The 16,900-nt window shown below is 42.2% G+C and overlaps 1 protein-coding gene across 9 annotated transcripts in view; it reads left to right on the forward strand.

Annotated features, from left to right (window-relative positions):
- LOC127595577 (ankyrin repeat and SAM domain-containing protein 1A-like) overlaps positions 1 to 16,900 on the forward strand; it is a 58,615-nt gene that overhangs the window by 39,164 nt on the left and 2,551 nt on the right. For 5 of the 9 annotated variants that reach the window (XM_052057175.1, XM_052057177.1, XM_052057179.1 and 2 more), the window contains 12 exons: positions 2,903 to 2,959; positions 3,902 to 3,971; positions 7,206 to 7,318; positions 11,226 to 11,324; positions 11,419 to 11,565; positions 11,671 to 11,778; positions 12,909 to 13,079; positions 13,163 to 13,300; positions 13,391 to 13,462; positions 13,570 to 13,656; positions 14,224 to 14,361; positions 15,653 to 15,835. In XM_052057175.1, coding sequence (XP_051913135.1) covers positions 2,903 to 2,959; positions 3,902 to 3,971; positions 7,206 to 7,318; positions 11,226 to 11,324; positions 11,419 to 11,565; positions 11,671 to 11,778; positions 12,909 to 13,079; positions 13,163 to 13,300; positions 13,391 to 13,462; positions 13,570 to 13,656; positions 14,224 to 14,361; positions 15,653 to 15,835 — 1,383 coding nt within the window. Of the gene's footprint in view, positions 1 to 2,902; positions 2,960 to 3,901; positions 3,972 to 7,205; positions 7,319 to 11,225; positions 11,325 to 11,418; positions 11,566 to 11,670; positions 11,779 to 12,908; positions 13,080 to 13,162; positions 13,301 to 13,390; positions 13,463 to 13,569; positions 13,657 to 14,223; positions 14,485 to 14,546; positions 15,442 to 15,652; positions 15,836 to 16,900 lie in introns of those variants that run through there. The other 4 variants (XM_052057178.1, XM_052057184.1, XM_052057180.1 and 1 more) reach the window with 3 other exon arrangements.

Genomic DNA, 16,900 nt, shown 5'->3' on the forward strand with positions numbered 1-16,900 from the left:
AATGTATGAGGGTTTTCAGTTTTGTGGATGTTATCCAAGGAAGGACCCTACCGGTATTCATTCTGAATGGAGTGCGCCACACAATGTTTAAGTTAGTTCTGGTCAAATGTTAAATCAGTACAGTTCTTTGTTGAATCGTATTGAACAGTTTTCATTGCAAGGCTGTGGGGTCAAAGGTGTGATCACTAAACGTTGTTTGCCTGGTTGCCTCTTTTTTTAGCCAAGCTATTATTTTCCTCACCGCTAATTAGTGACTGCTTCACAGAGGAACGTACACTGCCAGACTCGTGTCGTCAAGGTTTCGGACACTATCCTAATTATTCATTGAAGATTTTCTATTAGCTTTTTTACTTTTTTTTTTTTTACCTTATCATCCAGGAAGGTGTTTGGAAAATGAAAAAAAAATGGAGTGGACAAACACAACAGTGTCTTGTCACCTTCTGTCCAAAGTTGAAACCCCTTGTGTCCTTTCAGGATTGGTCAGCCGATTAGCCACAAATGTATCACTTTGAAGTTTGGTAAAATTAATTACTGAGATTAAAGAGATGCATTTTTAGCAATCCCACTGGCAAAATCAGATTATCCTCCAAATAACATTTCAATCCAATGATGATAAAATATTATTTGTTATTCCTTAGCAACCCAAACTGAGATTGTTCTGAAATTGTAAACATTTTATTTGCCCCATTCTTAAGGGCATATGCCAGTGAGCTGAAACATTCCTGCAGCGGTGCTTCTCCTTGATCAGAAAGGCCCATTCCAAAATCAGCCTTTGATTAGGTTGTAACAGCCAAGTGAGTGTTGGTTGTAGTTGAAGTTTGAATGACTGTAACACAGTCTGCATGTTCCTCAGTATAAGACACAATGAAAATCCTCCCCCAAATTGTTTCCTTTACGCCGTGTTTCCTTCTCCAGCAACCGCTCACGCTATCAAGTAGGTTTGAAGGCAGGCACACATCACTTCACGTCTTTTTCATCTAATTTGCTAAAATACACATTCAGACACACACTCTGTTTCCCCATCTTTCCCACACCTACAACTCCCCCCACCCTCACATCTTTTTGTGCTTTGGCGCTATACACTCATGCATTCTGTGGTTGAAAGACACGCATATTTGACTTTCATGAGGTCTTGGCCTATCTCAGGCACTCCGAAAGTGTGTGCGCTGGTATGTAACGTGCATGATAACGTGGGCTCGGCTCCGTCAATGGGATCGGATTTTAAGATGACAATCCGGGAAGGACACAATGTGAAGAGCACAGACGGGACTAGAGAAAGGAAGGCTGAGGAAAAGGGGCACTTCTTTTCTGCACACCCGTCACTTTTGAATGTCACTCGTAAGACCTGATATATGAAGCCTGCTTTTGTGAGTATTGATTTCGGGCCGAAGGTTAATTTTTCTAAGTCGATGCTGCAGTATTTTGCGCAAAATTAATTTGTTTGATATTGTTTCGATTGGAGCTTCGTGTTGGGCCAAAGCAAGTCGTAGATCTTTGCTCTCAAAAAGAATTCGTACGCAAGAATAATTCTTTGGATTCCAAAGGATCGAAAATCCTTTTGCTGAAACTTTTTATACATACTACATTTTGATTTCCAAAATTATTGACACCCCAAGCACGGTGCTGTAACCTACCCCTGCCTTCTCCGACCTAAAAAATAAAGAAATAAATAGATCTAATAAGAATTGATTAAATAAATTGAGTAATGTATTTTCTATTCAGAAAGGAATGTGATCCATCATGTGGGAAATGAGGCAAGACAAATAAAGACAGGCAAGTCTTTAATGAATGTCTTCCACTTTTTAACAAAACATTGAATTTGGTGCTGAAAAGATTTACAAACTCATGGGGGGTATACAGAATATATATATATATAAATAATATATATATATATATATATATATATATATATATATATATATATATATATATATATATATATATATATATATATATATATATATATATATATTTGGAACACACTGCAGAAAGCTTAAACCTACCGTATTTGGACTAAAGCGAGCGTAGTTTGTTTATTCTATCCTTAGTGTGGAGCCAAACTATATCGGGACCAAACTGATTTGGGATGATTGACATGCCACCGACTGCTGTGTGTAGCTTCATGTGGACCTTGTTTTTAAAATAGTGAGCGTGACATTGGACTAGTTGATGGGATTGCTGGCAGCGCTTTGCCCCTCTGTGCCATTGAGGTGCTGACACCCGCTTGCTACTGCGATGCATTCATTCCCCTTGACAATGTCGTTAGTTAGTCCACAGCTTGCATTCAAGCCCTGTGTTTCTGCCAACTTGCTGATTTGAGGCTATCTGGTTCGGGCATTCTCAGAGACAACCTTTTTTCACCCGGAAAAGCCTCCTTCGCTTTAAACTCACCTATTGCTTGTTGTGTGCCTGAATCTCAGCTTTCTGTGTCATTTGAGTCTATTAATAAGCAACAAAGTAGCAGCTAAATTATGCTGTGTAGTCATCCTAACAGCAGTCCGACTGCGAAAAGCTTGATGAATGTGTTTCCTTCTCTTTAATCCCAAGCTCGCCATCCCTTGCCACGGCGGGCTTTTCAGCTGTTGACCTCGACCTCACCTTTGACTTTTGCCCCCACCCATTGTATGTCCTTGTTCATAGGCAGACTTTCCCCCAATGCACCCCCCTCTCATTTTAAGTCTTAGTGCAGCACAAAAACACATTGGCCACCCTTGCTTCTCCTTTCTGTTGCCCCCCAACACTCCCTTATGAAGTTCAAGGGCTTTTTATTATTTTTTTGCACAATGTTCTATATGTGCGGTTTTATTCACCCCATTTGGGGAAAGGATTGTTGTTAAGACTTGGTACACCTGAGTGTAGGTATGTTTGGGAAGGATAAAAAACAGTGTGGATTCTCTCTCAGCAGAAACTGATGTCTTCTCCCAGCACAAATCCACCAGGATCTAATTCCTATGACAGCGTAAGATGGCGATCCTTTTTAATATTTTATGGTCCTCTTGGTATTTGGTCCTGTCTTCTGCAGAGGAATCATTTTGTGGGGCTTTGATCAGTTTCTTTGACTTATTCATGGATGTGTTTGGAATTACGATAATTGATTTTATTTTCCTATAATATTTTGCATTAAATCTTTCCCTTTCCTCCTCTGGACTTTCCAAATGACTTGGTTTATTTTAGATTTACGAAGCATTAGAAAATCTACATCAAGTACAAATTGTAAGTTATTCTATATGCAATTTAACAGTGTCGTGAAAGATTGAGAAAATTCAGTTGTGTATTTTAGTGATTTCTTTTGGAATATTTATCGTAATGATGTGACTGAATGATTTCCAAATCAGAAAGCTGTCTCCCTTCTGTTTTTACAAAAGTTTGCACAGTTCGCTCTCTTTTAACAGAGGAGCAAAGGAGAGGAAACAGGGTTGGCGTGGGTCTAAAAATAGTTGCTTATTTATTAAATCGTAAACAAGTGTCACTTACAGAAGCTCTTAGCACCGTTGGATCATGATCGTGCTTGACGACTGGAAGATTTCACATGCATCGTGTAGCGATGCATGGACACACTGCAAAGGCTTATGCTGGTCCTCTTTTCTGCAAGTTTTTTTCCTGTTTTGAGACCATCTGTGCCTTTTTAATATAACATACATTTTTATGAGTCCTACAATGGACACGCAGCATCTTCTCAGCCGAAAGAACACAACAGTCAAGGTGATAAAAGCAGTCTTCTCACCCAAAATGCAGAGGCTCTTTTTTTTTTAAAATCCTTTATTTATTTATTTACTTGTTTTGGGGTGTTTTTTTTTTTTTGGCATGTGGGCATCTTGTTGATATTTTTGGTGGATGGTGGAGGAGAAAACAGCGATAGATCCTCCAGGTACTGATGTCTCTCTTGCGCTTGTGTCCTCAGATAGAGAAGATCATGACGCTAATTGGTGCTGGCATTGACTTTTCCAGAGATCAGCAATACGCTACACCAGGTACAGTACAACCATGACTCCAACGGAGTGACCTCAACAATTATTCAAACCTGTTGCAGCTGTTTGTAAGATTACAATTTTCTTTCAATGTTGGTATATTTTGAAAATACATTTAATTTGTATAGGTAGATGAATAAATCTGAGTGCATCTCTACAAGTTTTGTTGGTACAAAGAAGAGAAGTACAGTTGAGCTGTATATTCAATTTTCGTATGGCGTAAAATTTGCTGCCGCCATGTAGTAGTGGAGTGAGTGGAGCTCAAAGTGAAATTTTGGCTCGCAATTTGAGACAAAAAAAAACAGAGCAATGGCTAGTATCTTGAAAAATGTAAAGGTACCACTGTACTCAAATAATTCAAACGCAGGTAATTGACAGTAAAATTGGCATTACTTTAGGAAGAGGATAGCAATCCTGCGGTTTACAGATTCATCAGGTCTGCCAGAGCCCTCCCTACAAATTACCCTATTTTACACACTAAATGGCGCACCTAAAAGCTTTCAATTTTCTCAAAAGTCGAAAGTGCACCATATAATCCGATGCACCTTATATATGGATCAATATTTAGATTTCTTGGACTACTTTTCATGTTCTATAAATAGCCTTGTTACAGCTGCAGTGGTTGTGAAAGCTCTGTATAAATTAAGCTGTAATGTATTGTATTCCATTTTGCATAGCTCTATCTCGTGCAGTGGTTCTTAACCTTGTTTGAGGTTCCAAACGCAACTAGTTCATATGCACATTCACCGAACTCTTCATTAGTGAATAATACAAATCAGATTTTTTTTTTTTACAAATTCAAGACATAAAAACACATTTATTAAAAACCGAAAAAAGTAAATACAATTAGTATAAGTATAAAGTATACATTTTTAAATTGTGCACAAAATGAAGCAGCCAGTAATGGCCAAGCGGGCATATCATAATTAATTGCGATGTTGAGTCGGGTGTGTCTTAACTTCCATGGCAGAGACTCCGTCGAACCCCTGAGACTGATTCACCGAACCCGTAGGCTTCGATCGAACCTAGGCTAAGAACCACTGATCTAGTGGATGCATAACGCAAGTTCAGCCATGATTGTGGCTTCTCAACTCAACTGTATTTATAGAGCACTTTCAAACAGCCATCACAACTAAAATATATACAACAATATATACAACATATAATATATCCAACAATAAAGCAATAAATCAGTAATGAAGATGGTAGAAGGCACCAAACAGTAAAACTAAGATCAAATCTGAGTCATGCTGAGTCAAACGCCAAAGAATACAAGTGAGTTTTAAGGTGGGTTTTAAAGATGGGCATCAAGGGGGCTTGCCGTATGTTCAGTGGGGAGTCTAGAGAGAGGGACCAGCAATGGAAAATGCTTGATCCCCTCTGAGCCTCCATTTAGTTCTTGGTACTTCTAATAATGTCTGGTCCGCAGACCTGAGGCGCCTGGCAGGTGTGTAGTGGCGGATGAGCTCTTCTATTCTCTGCGTCTTATGATGCAGTACCCCCTGTATATGAAAACAGTTAAAATAGGCCATTCATTGAACGTGCCTCTTATAGTACGGAAAATACGGTATATTGACAAAACAAATACTGTACTCTCCAGCCTCCTACCAGTATGTCATTCTAGACCTCCTGTTTGTTATGCCACGTACAGGAGTGAGCTGTTTAAATATTAACCATTACGTATGTCAGGGGATGAGCTCATCTTTCTTTGTAGGCTTGAGGAAAGATGAGAGCACTGCAGTCATTCAGTCGGTGCCACATTTCTCTCTTGCTCACCTTCTCTCTTCGCTCTGCTGTGTGCTCAAGTCTCAAGCTTCTATCTGAGTATCCAAGCTTTTACCCAAGCAGAAGGTGCTCTCGGATGGATTTTGACCAGGTTTGCGCCCCTTTAGTTTTGTCTGGGGAACTCTGGTGTTTGATTGGCCCCATGCCAGATCAAGTGATTTCTGTCAGGGTGAAAAGGGTGTTGTGTGAAATAGCCCAGAATGAGAAGAAGTCAAACTTAATAATAATGAGGGTGTCCAGGGTCTCTAAAGGATGTGGTTGCTCCCATCGACACAAACATCACCACCTGCAGGCTTTAAGAAGCAAGGCTAAGATTGAAAGAGTAACATTCAAGGATTGAGTGAGAGAGAGAGAGAGAGAGAGAGAGAGAGAGAGAGAGAGAGAGAGAGAGAGAGAGAGAGAGAGAGAGAGAGAGAGAGAGAGAGAGAGAGAGAGAGAGAGAGAGAGAGAGAGAGAGAGAGAGAGAGAGAGAGAGAGAGAGAGAGAGAGAGAGAGAGAGAGAGAGAGAGAGAGAGAGAGAGAGAGAGAGAGAGAGAGAGAGAGAGTTGATCTGGAGGGAAGGGAGACATCACATGCAGCCACCAGGAAAGAAGACAGACGCTACCTCAACATCAGTTCCATTCGCTGAGCAGAGACGGGTGGAGTCTGGTATAAATTTGCTGAATTAGCATCTCCCATGAGATTGCATTCGTATTTCCTGCTTTTACTGATGTCCAAGTGACTAATTCTACCTTTGACTGGATAAATTGTGTTTGTTTCTGAGCATTTGCATTGATGGATTTGTCTGATGACGTTCAAGTATTATCACGAGCGTGCTTGGATCTATACAAGGAAGAAGGACAAATTTAAGCCGTAAATGTGACTTTTTCCATTTAATACTTAAGGTTCAATCTGTTCATAGGAGGATGACTGACATACTGTAATCTCATTTAAGGCTAATATGTCCTAATCTGTCCAACCCCATCCAGGTGGTAGGCTAAGATTTCACTAGCTAATGTGATCGCCACTCTGTGATGAGTGATGGGTTTTAAGGTGAGCAAGGTTGATCTTTGTCAGTCATGAATGAGCATTATTGGCAGTTTCTCCTGAACCTTCCCCATTGACGAACCAAAAATTTAGGACCTGAATTTTTTTTATCATGTCCCAAAATCTGTATCATAGCAACGACTGATTCAATGGTAGTCAAAAAGATCTCAGCAAGTTCACAATCGTCTTTGCCCATGAGAACGGGAGTACTTGGGTGCGTCTTTGGAAACTGTGGTTCAGTCGCCGCCGCCCCACAGGAGATGGCCCCCTGCCCGCAGCGGACACCGTCTCTTTCATCATCCTGTTGCCGGTGTGCTCGGAAGTGCTGGTCAAAGATGATGTGGTTATGTCACATCTCATCCTCCATATGCCGTTGTTACCGGCTGAATGGTTTCTCGCTCCTGAGGCGTGTCCCACTGTCGACAGGTGCCGCTGTCCGACTGCTGCAGCAGCCTGTTGGAGACTGGCTGGAGCTGGTGGGTTTGCCTCAGTACGAAAGCAAGCTGCTCCTCAATGGTTTCGATGACCTTCACTACATGGTGAGTGCCTGTTGTCCTTGTAAAGTCTCATTTCATATTGAACTTTTTTTTGGGGCCCTGGCACCCTGTCAACACAATTACATTGCCGTTCATTCGCTTCAAGTTCAAACTGAGTCCTTGTAACAATGCTGTCCTCTGCATCATTTTCTCGCGGCTGCATAGGTCATTGTCTTGTCTGTTATATGAATTTAATGACTCAGAGAGGATTCTGTTCAGTGAGTGATCTCAATTAAGTGACGTATGAATTTTGACAGTGACAGAGAAAGAAAATGCTTAATAGGGTAGCTGGCAGGCAGAGCATTGAAAAGATCAAATATGAGTGAAAGGTATGGAGTAACCTGTGCAATCGACCTGAATCAGTTTCATCAAAACACTTTTTCAATGGAATGGATTTGTGTTAGCGCAGCACACACTATATAAATAATAACTGACACACTATTTCTGCTGTAAATCAAAATGTCATACTTACTCGAAGAGTGGCTGTCAGGGTTGGGAAAGGATGTGAAGGTTGTGTGCTTTAGTTGTCTACTTTCACTCTGATGTGTACATTAAGATTTGCATTCATTTCTTTTTAATCCTCTTTCCTTTTGAATTCCGTCTTCCCCCCTATAATGTTATTAACAGCAAGCAATACTTCAAAGTTACTCTTCGTTGAATGTTTTTAATGCTTCCCCAGCACTAATTCCCTGTTGGAATCTGTAGATTAAAACATACATTTCAATACTCATGGATTGTTGATGATTTAGAAAGTAAGCCGAAGTAATCAAGAGATATCGTTGCTTAAATTGTCACATTGGGGTTGAATGATTTGAGGGAGGCCTTGCGATTGGCTGGCAATCGGTTCAGGGTGTTCAGTGCTTACAGCCCGAAATCGGCTGGGATATGCTCAAGCACGCCCGCGATCCTCGTCAGGATAAGCCTTTTGTATGGACGGATGAATTGAGTGAACACATTTTTTTTTAATTTGCTGTCTAACCATAATTGTTTTGCTTTTTTGCTCACTCAACATGATCAGTATATATCTAATATACAGTATACCTCTACAACACAGACTTAAGGATTTAAACTACCTGATTGTTTTCTGCACAGAGAACATTTCTCTTCATAAAAACATTTTTTACTCTTTATGTGGAAAAAACCCCCGCTGTCTAGCTCTGATACAGTGGCTGCTATGGCAGGCGACAAGATGTTACGCCTTTTTTTTTAACTTTCTGGGTACTTCAAAACCACACTCAGGGCTCCCATCAAAGGATCTGATTAGTCAAGTAGCAAAAACTCACTTGAATGATCTTAAAATGACCTACAAAAAAAAAAGCTACAATGGTTTAGTAACGGATTGTAGCTGTCAGTGTGCAGCAAGATTCCTAATTCATGCATTTCCCACCCACCCCCCACCCCCAATCTTCTTCCAGTGAGATCATTGCAGTCTCTGCCCAGACCACAGCCTCTTTCCTCAGAAGTGTTTTTGTGAAGGCAGGGACACAGTGAAAGGCCTTGTTAAAAAGCAATGCCACACTATTTATTGGCACTTAAGAATAAATGCCCACCTAAATCTAGCGTTGACATAAGGCCTTACTTACCGTCATGCTTGGGCACATGCAGACTCTATTGGTTGGTTCCCACTGTTGGAGGGAGAAAGTACCTTATTGCTTGGAAATGACTGTTTCACGTCTTCAAATAAATGTTTCACGTCTTCAAACGAAGACTTTTACAACATTCCTCGAAAATCACAATGTTCCATCAGTGGTGAGCTATTTTGAGAACAGGCCCACGGGCTAGTCTTTGAGATCCTTGGGAGGCCACGGATACCGTGTTGGTGGGCCCTGCTGCAGAAGACTAATACATTTTATTTCAATTATTGATACATTTTCCTCGCCGTTAAAACATATGGGGTGTGGGGTTTACTCACATTAAGACCCTTAAATATAAGGTCGTTTAAATCGACCCCACACGCTCGTCAACACCAAGTGACACATGAGCATGCTCTGTGTCATTGATTTACAATGCCTTTCCTTTTTGTGCTATCCATCAATGTGGCACATGGTCTCAGAGGTGTACAGTGTGTGTCACCAGAGATAGATCATTTAACACTGTCAGCCGCTCGCTGCGCTCTAATGTCTCTTTGACTGTTCTCATGATACACCCCCGCATTTTACAGACATTGGGTGACAGAAAGGAGTTTGAGCATCTTACTTAGAAGGAATTAACATTTTTTTCTCCAAGGGTCACGTTTAGTAGTGATCAATGCTAACCCTGCAGTGCAGGCTCTTGTTTTGATTGGCTGAAAGTAGCAGTCAATATATCCAGGGTTTTACATTACTACATTTAGAGCTCTTCACAACCTTAATTGAGACAAGGCACATTTGTGAAGTTTGAAAAATCGCACAAGACTCCACCAAACAAAATGTTCACAAAAAGAGCATAGATACGTCATTTAGATTCAATGTTTTATTGGTTCTTTCTGTCACTATAGGTTGCTGGCATAGATAAATGGACAAAGCTACTTTATTTGTTATGAATAAATAATGGGCGGCCCGGTAGCCCAGTGGTTAGCACGTCGGCTTCACAGTGCAGAGGTACTGGGTTCGATTCCAGCTCCGGCCTCCCTGTGTGGAGTTTGCATGTTCTCCCCGGGCCTGCGTGGGTTTTCTCCGGGTGCTCCGGTTTCCTCCCACATTCCAAAAAACATGCGTGGCAGGCTGATTGAGCACTCTAAATTGTCCCGAGGTGTGAGTGTGAGCGTGGATGGTTGTTCGTCTCTGTGTGCCCTGCGATTGGCTGGCAACCGATTCAGGGTGTCCCCCGCCTACTGCCCGAAGACAGCTGGGATAGGCTCCAGCACCCCCCGCGACCCTAGTGAGGATCAGGCGGTACGGAAGATGAATGAATGAATGAATGAATAAATAATGTTCTCATCAATGAAGTAAAATGTTGTAATTTCCCACGGCATACCGTTGGAGCTCTCACGGCACACTGGTTGGGAATCACTACTCTAAGTCACCAATTTTAAGGACAACTTTTACTCAACCTTAACACAAACATTGTCTGCATTGAGCATTGTCATAGGACATCAATTACAATGTAGTACAAGACATCTTTAATTTATGTAGCGCGTTCACAACAGCTGCAGCAGTAACAAAGCACTTTACAAAACATTTAACAATGACATTATTGTACCATCAGCTAAATATCAATCATTGATAAGAAATACATAAATCTCACAGCAAAAGTCAAAGTATACTTTTGGTTAAAAAAAAAAAAGAAAACCCCAACCTGCAGACAGCAATATCCTGATGTAATCCCTGACAGAGAAAAGCCATTTGCACGATTACATTTATAAATGGGGCGGCCCGGTAGTCCAGTGGTTAGCACGTCAGCTTCACAGTGCAGAGGTACCGGGTTCGATTCCTGTTCCGCCCTCCCTGTGTGGAGTTTGCATGTTCTGCGTGGGTTTTCTCCGGGTGCTCCGGTTTCCTCCCACATTCCAAAAATATGCATGGCAGGCTGATTGAGCACTCTAAATTGTCCCTAGGTGTGAGTGTGAGCGTGGATGGTTGTTCGTCTCTGTGTGCCCTGCGATTGGCTGGCAACCGATTCAGGGTGTGCCCCGCCTACTGCCCGGAGACAGCTGGGATAGGCTGCAGCACCCCCCGCAACCCTAGTGAGGATCAAGCGGTTAGGAAGATGAATGAATGAATGAATTTATAAATGCACCTCAGGCTTTGTCCGATGATGCAATGTATGCAGATATTTTATTGCACATTGCTTTTGGAGTCAGTTCATTCATCATTCATCACATCTTGATTCCCACAGGCTCGCAGTTCATTTTGCAAAAACAAAATACAGAACTCAATAAAAGTACATTTACTTGTAGCAACGTCATACTTTTCTTTCTGTGGCATTCCAGGGGAGTAATGTAATGGAGGAGCAGGACTTGCGAGAGATTGGGATCTCAGACCCAGGCCACAGAAAGAAGATCCTGCATGCAGCACGTTCCCTGCCCAAGGTAAAAACCACATTCAGTTGCCTGCAGAGACTGAAGTGCCAGTCTCGCTTCGATTCATATGAGTGACTGTGGTGGAATGACTTGCTTCTTGCAGGTGAAAGCACTGGGCTGTGACGGCAGCAGTTCCCTCTCCTCTTGGTTGGAGAATCTGGGCCTGAATGAGTACCTCCATAACTTCCTGGCCAGCGGTTACCGCTCTCTGGACTGTGTCAAGAACCTTTGGGAACTGGAAATTGTCAATGTGCGTAATTAAGCCTGATGAACATGGATTGTGAGGGGTGTCAATGCGGGTTTGTGGAAATTGGGACTTCTGATTCTGGATGTCTCTCTGCTCTCTTGAATCCAGGTCCTCAAGATTACACTGCTTGGTCACAGGAAGCGAATTATTGCATCATTAGCAGAGAGGCCTTATGAAGAACCTCCCATTAAGCCACCGCGGTTGTCTCAGATCAGGGTGAGTACAACCTTTTGTGTACAAAAGCACTATAATCTGTACACAAAGCCACGCTTGGCTCGTTTGATTGTGGTAAATTGCCGTGTGTAGGATGCACCCCCCCCCCAATATTCCAGAATCGAGGGGGAGTAGTATACACAGGTGTTAATATAACGCAAACATTTTTCAGCTTATGATGTTTACCAGTGCTAGACAGTACCAAGGCATTGTAGCAACAATATTTCATGCAATGCGTCACGCCGCCAACATGGTAGGATGCCATCTTCAAAATAAACCATGCCCAGGCAAATAATGGACAGACATCAATGCCTAAGTCAGCTTTTATTTTCAATTTGTTTTCATTTGAAACATTTTGCGGCGTAATGGCTGACTTGACTTGTTTTCCAGACCCTGAGGCATTGCCATCAGAAATTATGGCTACTTGCTGCGACACAATGGCATAATGAAAAAAACATTCATTAAGGTCACTGCAAAATATGACTTAATTATGCAGAACTTTTGGGGATTTACCGCGCCTGTTGCCAGCGCTCAGCGCCGGACGCCCAAGTGGCTAGCAGCGCTGGGGCGCGCTGTCAAATTACTTTTCAAAGGCACTTTGTTTGACACAAATGACTCTGCGCACTTGGATGCTTGACAGCCCGGTACAGGTGCTGTTGCCACTGTTCACTTTGTAACAAACCAGGCTAACTCAAATGTGCTGTTTTTAGCCGATGACATCACTACAGTCATTGTGATGTCACTTTACAAATAAGTGGTGCGTTTATGAGCTCGTATATGTCAGTACTTAGCTTGACAGGCTCATTACAAATCAACACTCAAGGATGTATTTTCCTGTCCCCACCAACCCCCCTGGCAGTCTCTTCAAACCAGGAGAAGTAAAAGGGAGAAACTTGACTAAAACTGAAAAAGAGGACATTTTTCAACCATCTTATTTTATAGAGGAACACAAATGTGACCAGATGATGATAATGGACAGCAGCAAATCAGGGTCCCGTATTATACACAGGTACAGAGAAAAAAACCCCACCTTTTTTAGTTAGATGTTGCAGGAAGGTATTATACAATATACAGGATTTTACCGTATTTACGTTGATCATCAACAAATTACCGGTATGTGTGATTGTCTGCAGTGCCAAGACCTCCCAGCATCCCAGTCCTCGTTATCACTTGGTCAAATGGAGTCCTCCATGTGTCAGTCCATGGATCCTCTGCTTCCCGCCGGGGAACCAGTGAGGAAGAGAGTGCCAGATAACAACTATGACGTCACCCAAAGGCATCGCAATGAACGTCGCAGATCACATGTGCGTTTGTCAGCAACTTCTTCTTCCAGAGGTATCTATGTTAGTAAGAAGCACCTGCCAGAGGTCTTGCTGTTGCTCTCCAGGAACGGCAAGAGGAGCGGCACCGGGAATCCCGTCTGATTCTTCGCCCACCTAGTCTGGCAGCGCCATATGCTCCAGTCCAGAGCTGGCATCATCAGCCAGAGAAGCTCATCTTTGAATCCTGCGCTTATGAAGCCAGCGTGAGTTACGATCTTTCTGCCAGCAAAGCGACTGGCTTTGACTGTTTGGTGAACATGTCAAACCACAATCAGATCGGGGCTTCTTTACAGTACTTGGGTTCCATGCTTATCAAGGAGCTACGGGGCACTGAGTCCACCCAGGATGCCTGTGCCAAAATGCGGGTCAGTACGATGATATAATGTGATCTGAGTGCAAGAGGTAACATGTTCTACATTTTAGTCCAAACCGTGTGTTCTTATCACTTTGTGTATTTGGCTATTTCTTCCAGAGGTCAACAGAGCAAATGAGAAAAGTCCCCACCATTATCCTCTCGATTACATACAAAGGCGTGAAGTTCATTGATGCAGCCAACAAGGTCAGTTATGCTAATTGGTTATGCTACTTCATCTGAAAAGTGAATTTGAAGCTTGGGTCAGGGTCGACTTTTTGGTGAGTAACTGTAGATTTCAGTGCTTTGTTGGGTAGTAGCATACTTAGCACAAATATTCAAGTAGTTTTATTCAGTGTAACTCGAGACACAATAAAATAGTGGTGGTGAACTCTGCTATTATGAAGGGGGGGTGGGGGGGGGCTTGTGGTCTTCTACTGACACCTACTGGTTCCAGCTTCACTACTCATTTTGGTGCCAAAACTACTTGTTAACCGACCAGTGGCTTGAGTCTTTGGAGTATGTTCAAGCTGGAGTGTAACCTCCATGGCTAAATATATGCAAATTGATTCATGACGTCGATGCTTTTTTGAATGTATTTTTCACCTTCTATCCTGCTCCCAAAGTGCCCCCCCCCCCAAATAAAAATGGTTGTTGCACCTGCTGTGCAACAGTGTTTCACATTTACAAAATAGAACGACAATATATTCATATAAGTAGAAACTCAGAAGACATTTGAGAGTTTGAGCTAACCTCTTTCTCGTCATCTTGCAGAATATCATCGCAGAGCATGAGATCCGTAACATTTCATGTGCAGCCCAGGACCCGGAAGACTTGTGCACATTTGCCTACATCACCAAGGACTTGCAGACCAGCCATCACTACTGCCACGTGTTCAGCACTGTTGATGTGGTAATGACAACCGGCACTTCTTTTCGCAGTGCGATCATAATATTATCAAAATACTGCGAAAGGAAATGTATAACCCCGGTTGTGTTTTTTTTTTTTTTTTTGCATGGCTCCCCCTTCTTTATTGTTTATGGGCAGGGCTGCCGTCAAGGATTTGAAAATCAGAAAAAAATGAGCCCTTTTCTCAGTCACTCCGGTCAGAGCAAAACATTCTGTGCTTCAAGGATCAAAATAAGCCATTTCACATTGCAGTTCATGAGGCAAAATATACATTTTGTGCCTCAACAAAACACATTGAATAGCAGGATTGAGAATCAACAATGGACACGGCCCCTAATAGCTTTGCTAGGCTGGATGCAGCCGTGTTGCTTACATCACCTACTACTGTACATGTTGTCAGAGGTTGAGGCAAGCTCGAAGCTTAAGCTAGCAATGAGCTTCGGCTGGCTAATGGTGCGGCTAAACATGTTGCGGAGTTGCTCTTAAATCATTAATCAAGGCCTCCGCAAGCTCCATTTCTGACACTTACAGTTCTCATGATGCGATGACAAAAGAGGATGGAGAAGCCATGCTGATTGCTCAGCAAACCCAAGGTAGACTCGGCTAGTGTGTTCCACTGGAATTAAGTGCTTGGGTATTCAAGTTCATTTTTCACAGATGATTGGCTGGAATCGCATTAAAGCCGAGAACACCCAACAACTGAAAAGCAAAATAGCAGAGAAAGTAAAAAGTGTCAATACTGTTGTTTTTTAAAGATAGAGTCCAGAATTTTAATTTGGATTTTTGAAGTCTGCACAATAACAGTTCTCAAAATTCTGTTTATAAATCCAAAGTTGAAACTCAAATTTATATTTATGTTTGAAATTGCCCCCCTTAAAATTTTTCTAGAAAGAAAATAATTTGCTGCAGTACATGATGTGAATTCAAGAAATGAAAAAAAAAGGAAACCAGTTGTTAGTTTCTTATATTGTAATTTTATTGTTTAAAAAAACATTGCCTCTATATGAGAATATTGCTCCTCAAATTAAGTCATTGATTTGCCAAATTGCTCCGCAATGCAAAACACGTTTTGAGCCTTGTGCCCAATACATTTGAAAGAATAATACAATTCTGTTATCAGTATAACACAAAGTGGCAAACAACCCCTTAGCTATTGACTTAATGCATGCAAAATGTCTTCTCAAACCATAGTTTTGCCGTGGAGACAGCTAAGGCAAAAAATGAAATATTTTCGGACATGTCTCATTCACAGAACGTAAACCTGCATGCACCCTTTGTGATCACGCTCTCTTAGAACCTTACCTATGAGATCATCCTGACACTGGGTCAAGCATTTGAGGTGGCCTATCAGCTGGCTCTGCAGGCCCAGAGGACCAAACAGCAGCAGATCCTACCAGCGGGCGCTGCTTCAGAGCTCATCGAGACCAAGTCCAGCCGACCTGTGCCCAAACCACGAGGAAGTGTTCGGAGGTCAGGGGTGAGTCAAAATTTTAGTGTAGAAAACACAGAAGAAGAATTTAAGTAACACAGGATTCAAGATTCCATTATTTGGCATTTTGAAAAGCATCCTACGAGAAGACACAGGAGACATTTTTAACATTACTTGATTCAGTCATTCCTCGAACCGCTTGTCCTCACTGGAGTTGTCGTAACCAACGAATGCTGGCCACCGCCTGATCAAATGTCACTTATTGACCAACAAACACTGACACTTATCCAAGGACGATTTATTTGAAAGACTGCAATTAACATAACGTACATGAACAAAAGGCAGGAGTTGGTCTTTGAACCAAGGAAAAGGTGCTAAGCAGTCACCAATCAATCATAATCGTCGGTTGACCATTTCTACTTCACATTATCCTCCCACATCACATCTTGCTACTGCCGCTATCCTCAGACGGGGTGTACAAAGCAAAACGTAACATGCTAGAATCTAATCATCCTCATGTTGATGTTTGCCCACAGTGAGCATTACACCATGACTGAGAGTGTGCTGCTGAATATGGTTGAGCAAAGTACACTTCAGGGACACATTTTCGACTGGGGCTGAATTAGCGAGCTAAAAGGCATCATGGGGTGTTCAGCTGTCGGTGTTGCATGCTTGTCACATTTTTATCATGACTTTCATATTATCGTTTTTGCCTCTCCTTCCCTGTTGGCTACGACTCTCCTTCTCTGTTGAGTTAATGTCGCAACTTGTACGCCGGCATGAATCTTCCTTCCTCCAGTTCACGTGATGTTGCCTTCAGCTTCTCATGGCATTGTTTTTATGCCCTTCCCCACTAAGCGACTACATAATTGTCTCTGTTTTTGTGACTCGTTTTACAGTCAATTTTTTTTTGGGGGGGGGGGTGTATTAGTGACACTTGAGTGACAGTGTTACTTTTGGCTGTCACAGTTTAGTCTCCTGACTAGAATTGATCTGATTTGAGCAGTGCCTGTTCTCACACGTTGGAGTCAGGTCAACATTGCTAACTAAGCTAAAAGTTATGATGGCCAGTCCCACCCACACCCACCAGCCCCCCCTGACAGCACTTGGTAG

This window comes from Hippocampus zosterae, chromosome 2 (assembly GCF_025434085.1).
Source record: "Hippocampus zosterae strain Florida chromosome 2, ASM2543408v3, whole genome shotgun sequence".
Taxonomy (NCBI): domain Eukaryota; kingdom Metazoa; phylum Chordata; class Actinopteri; order Syngnathiformes; family Syngnathidae; genus Hippocampus; species Hippocampus zosterae.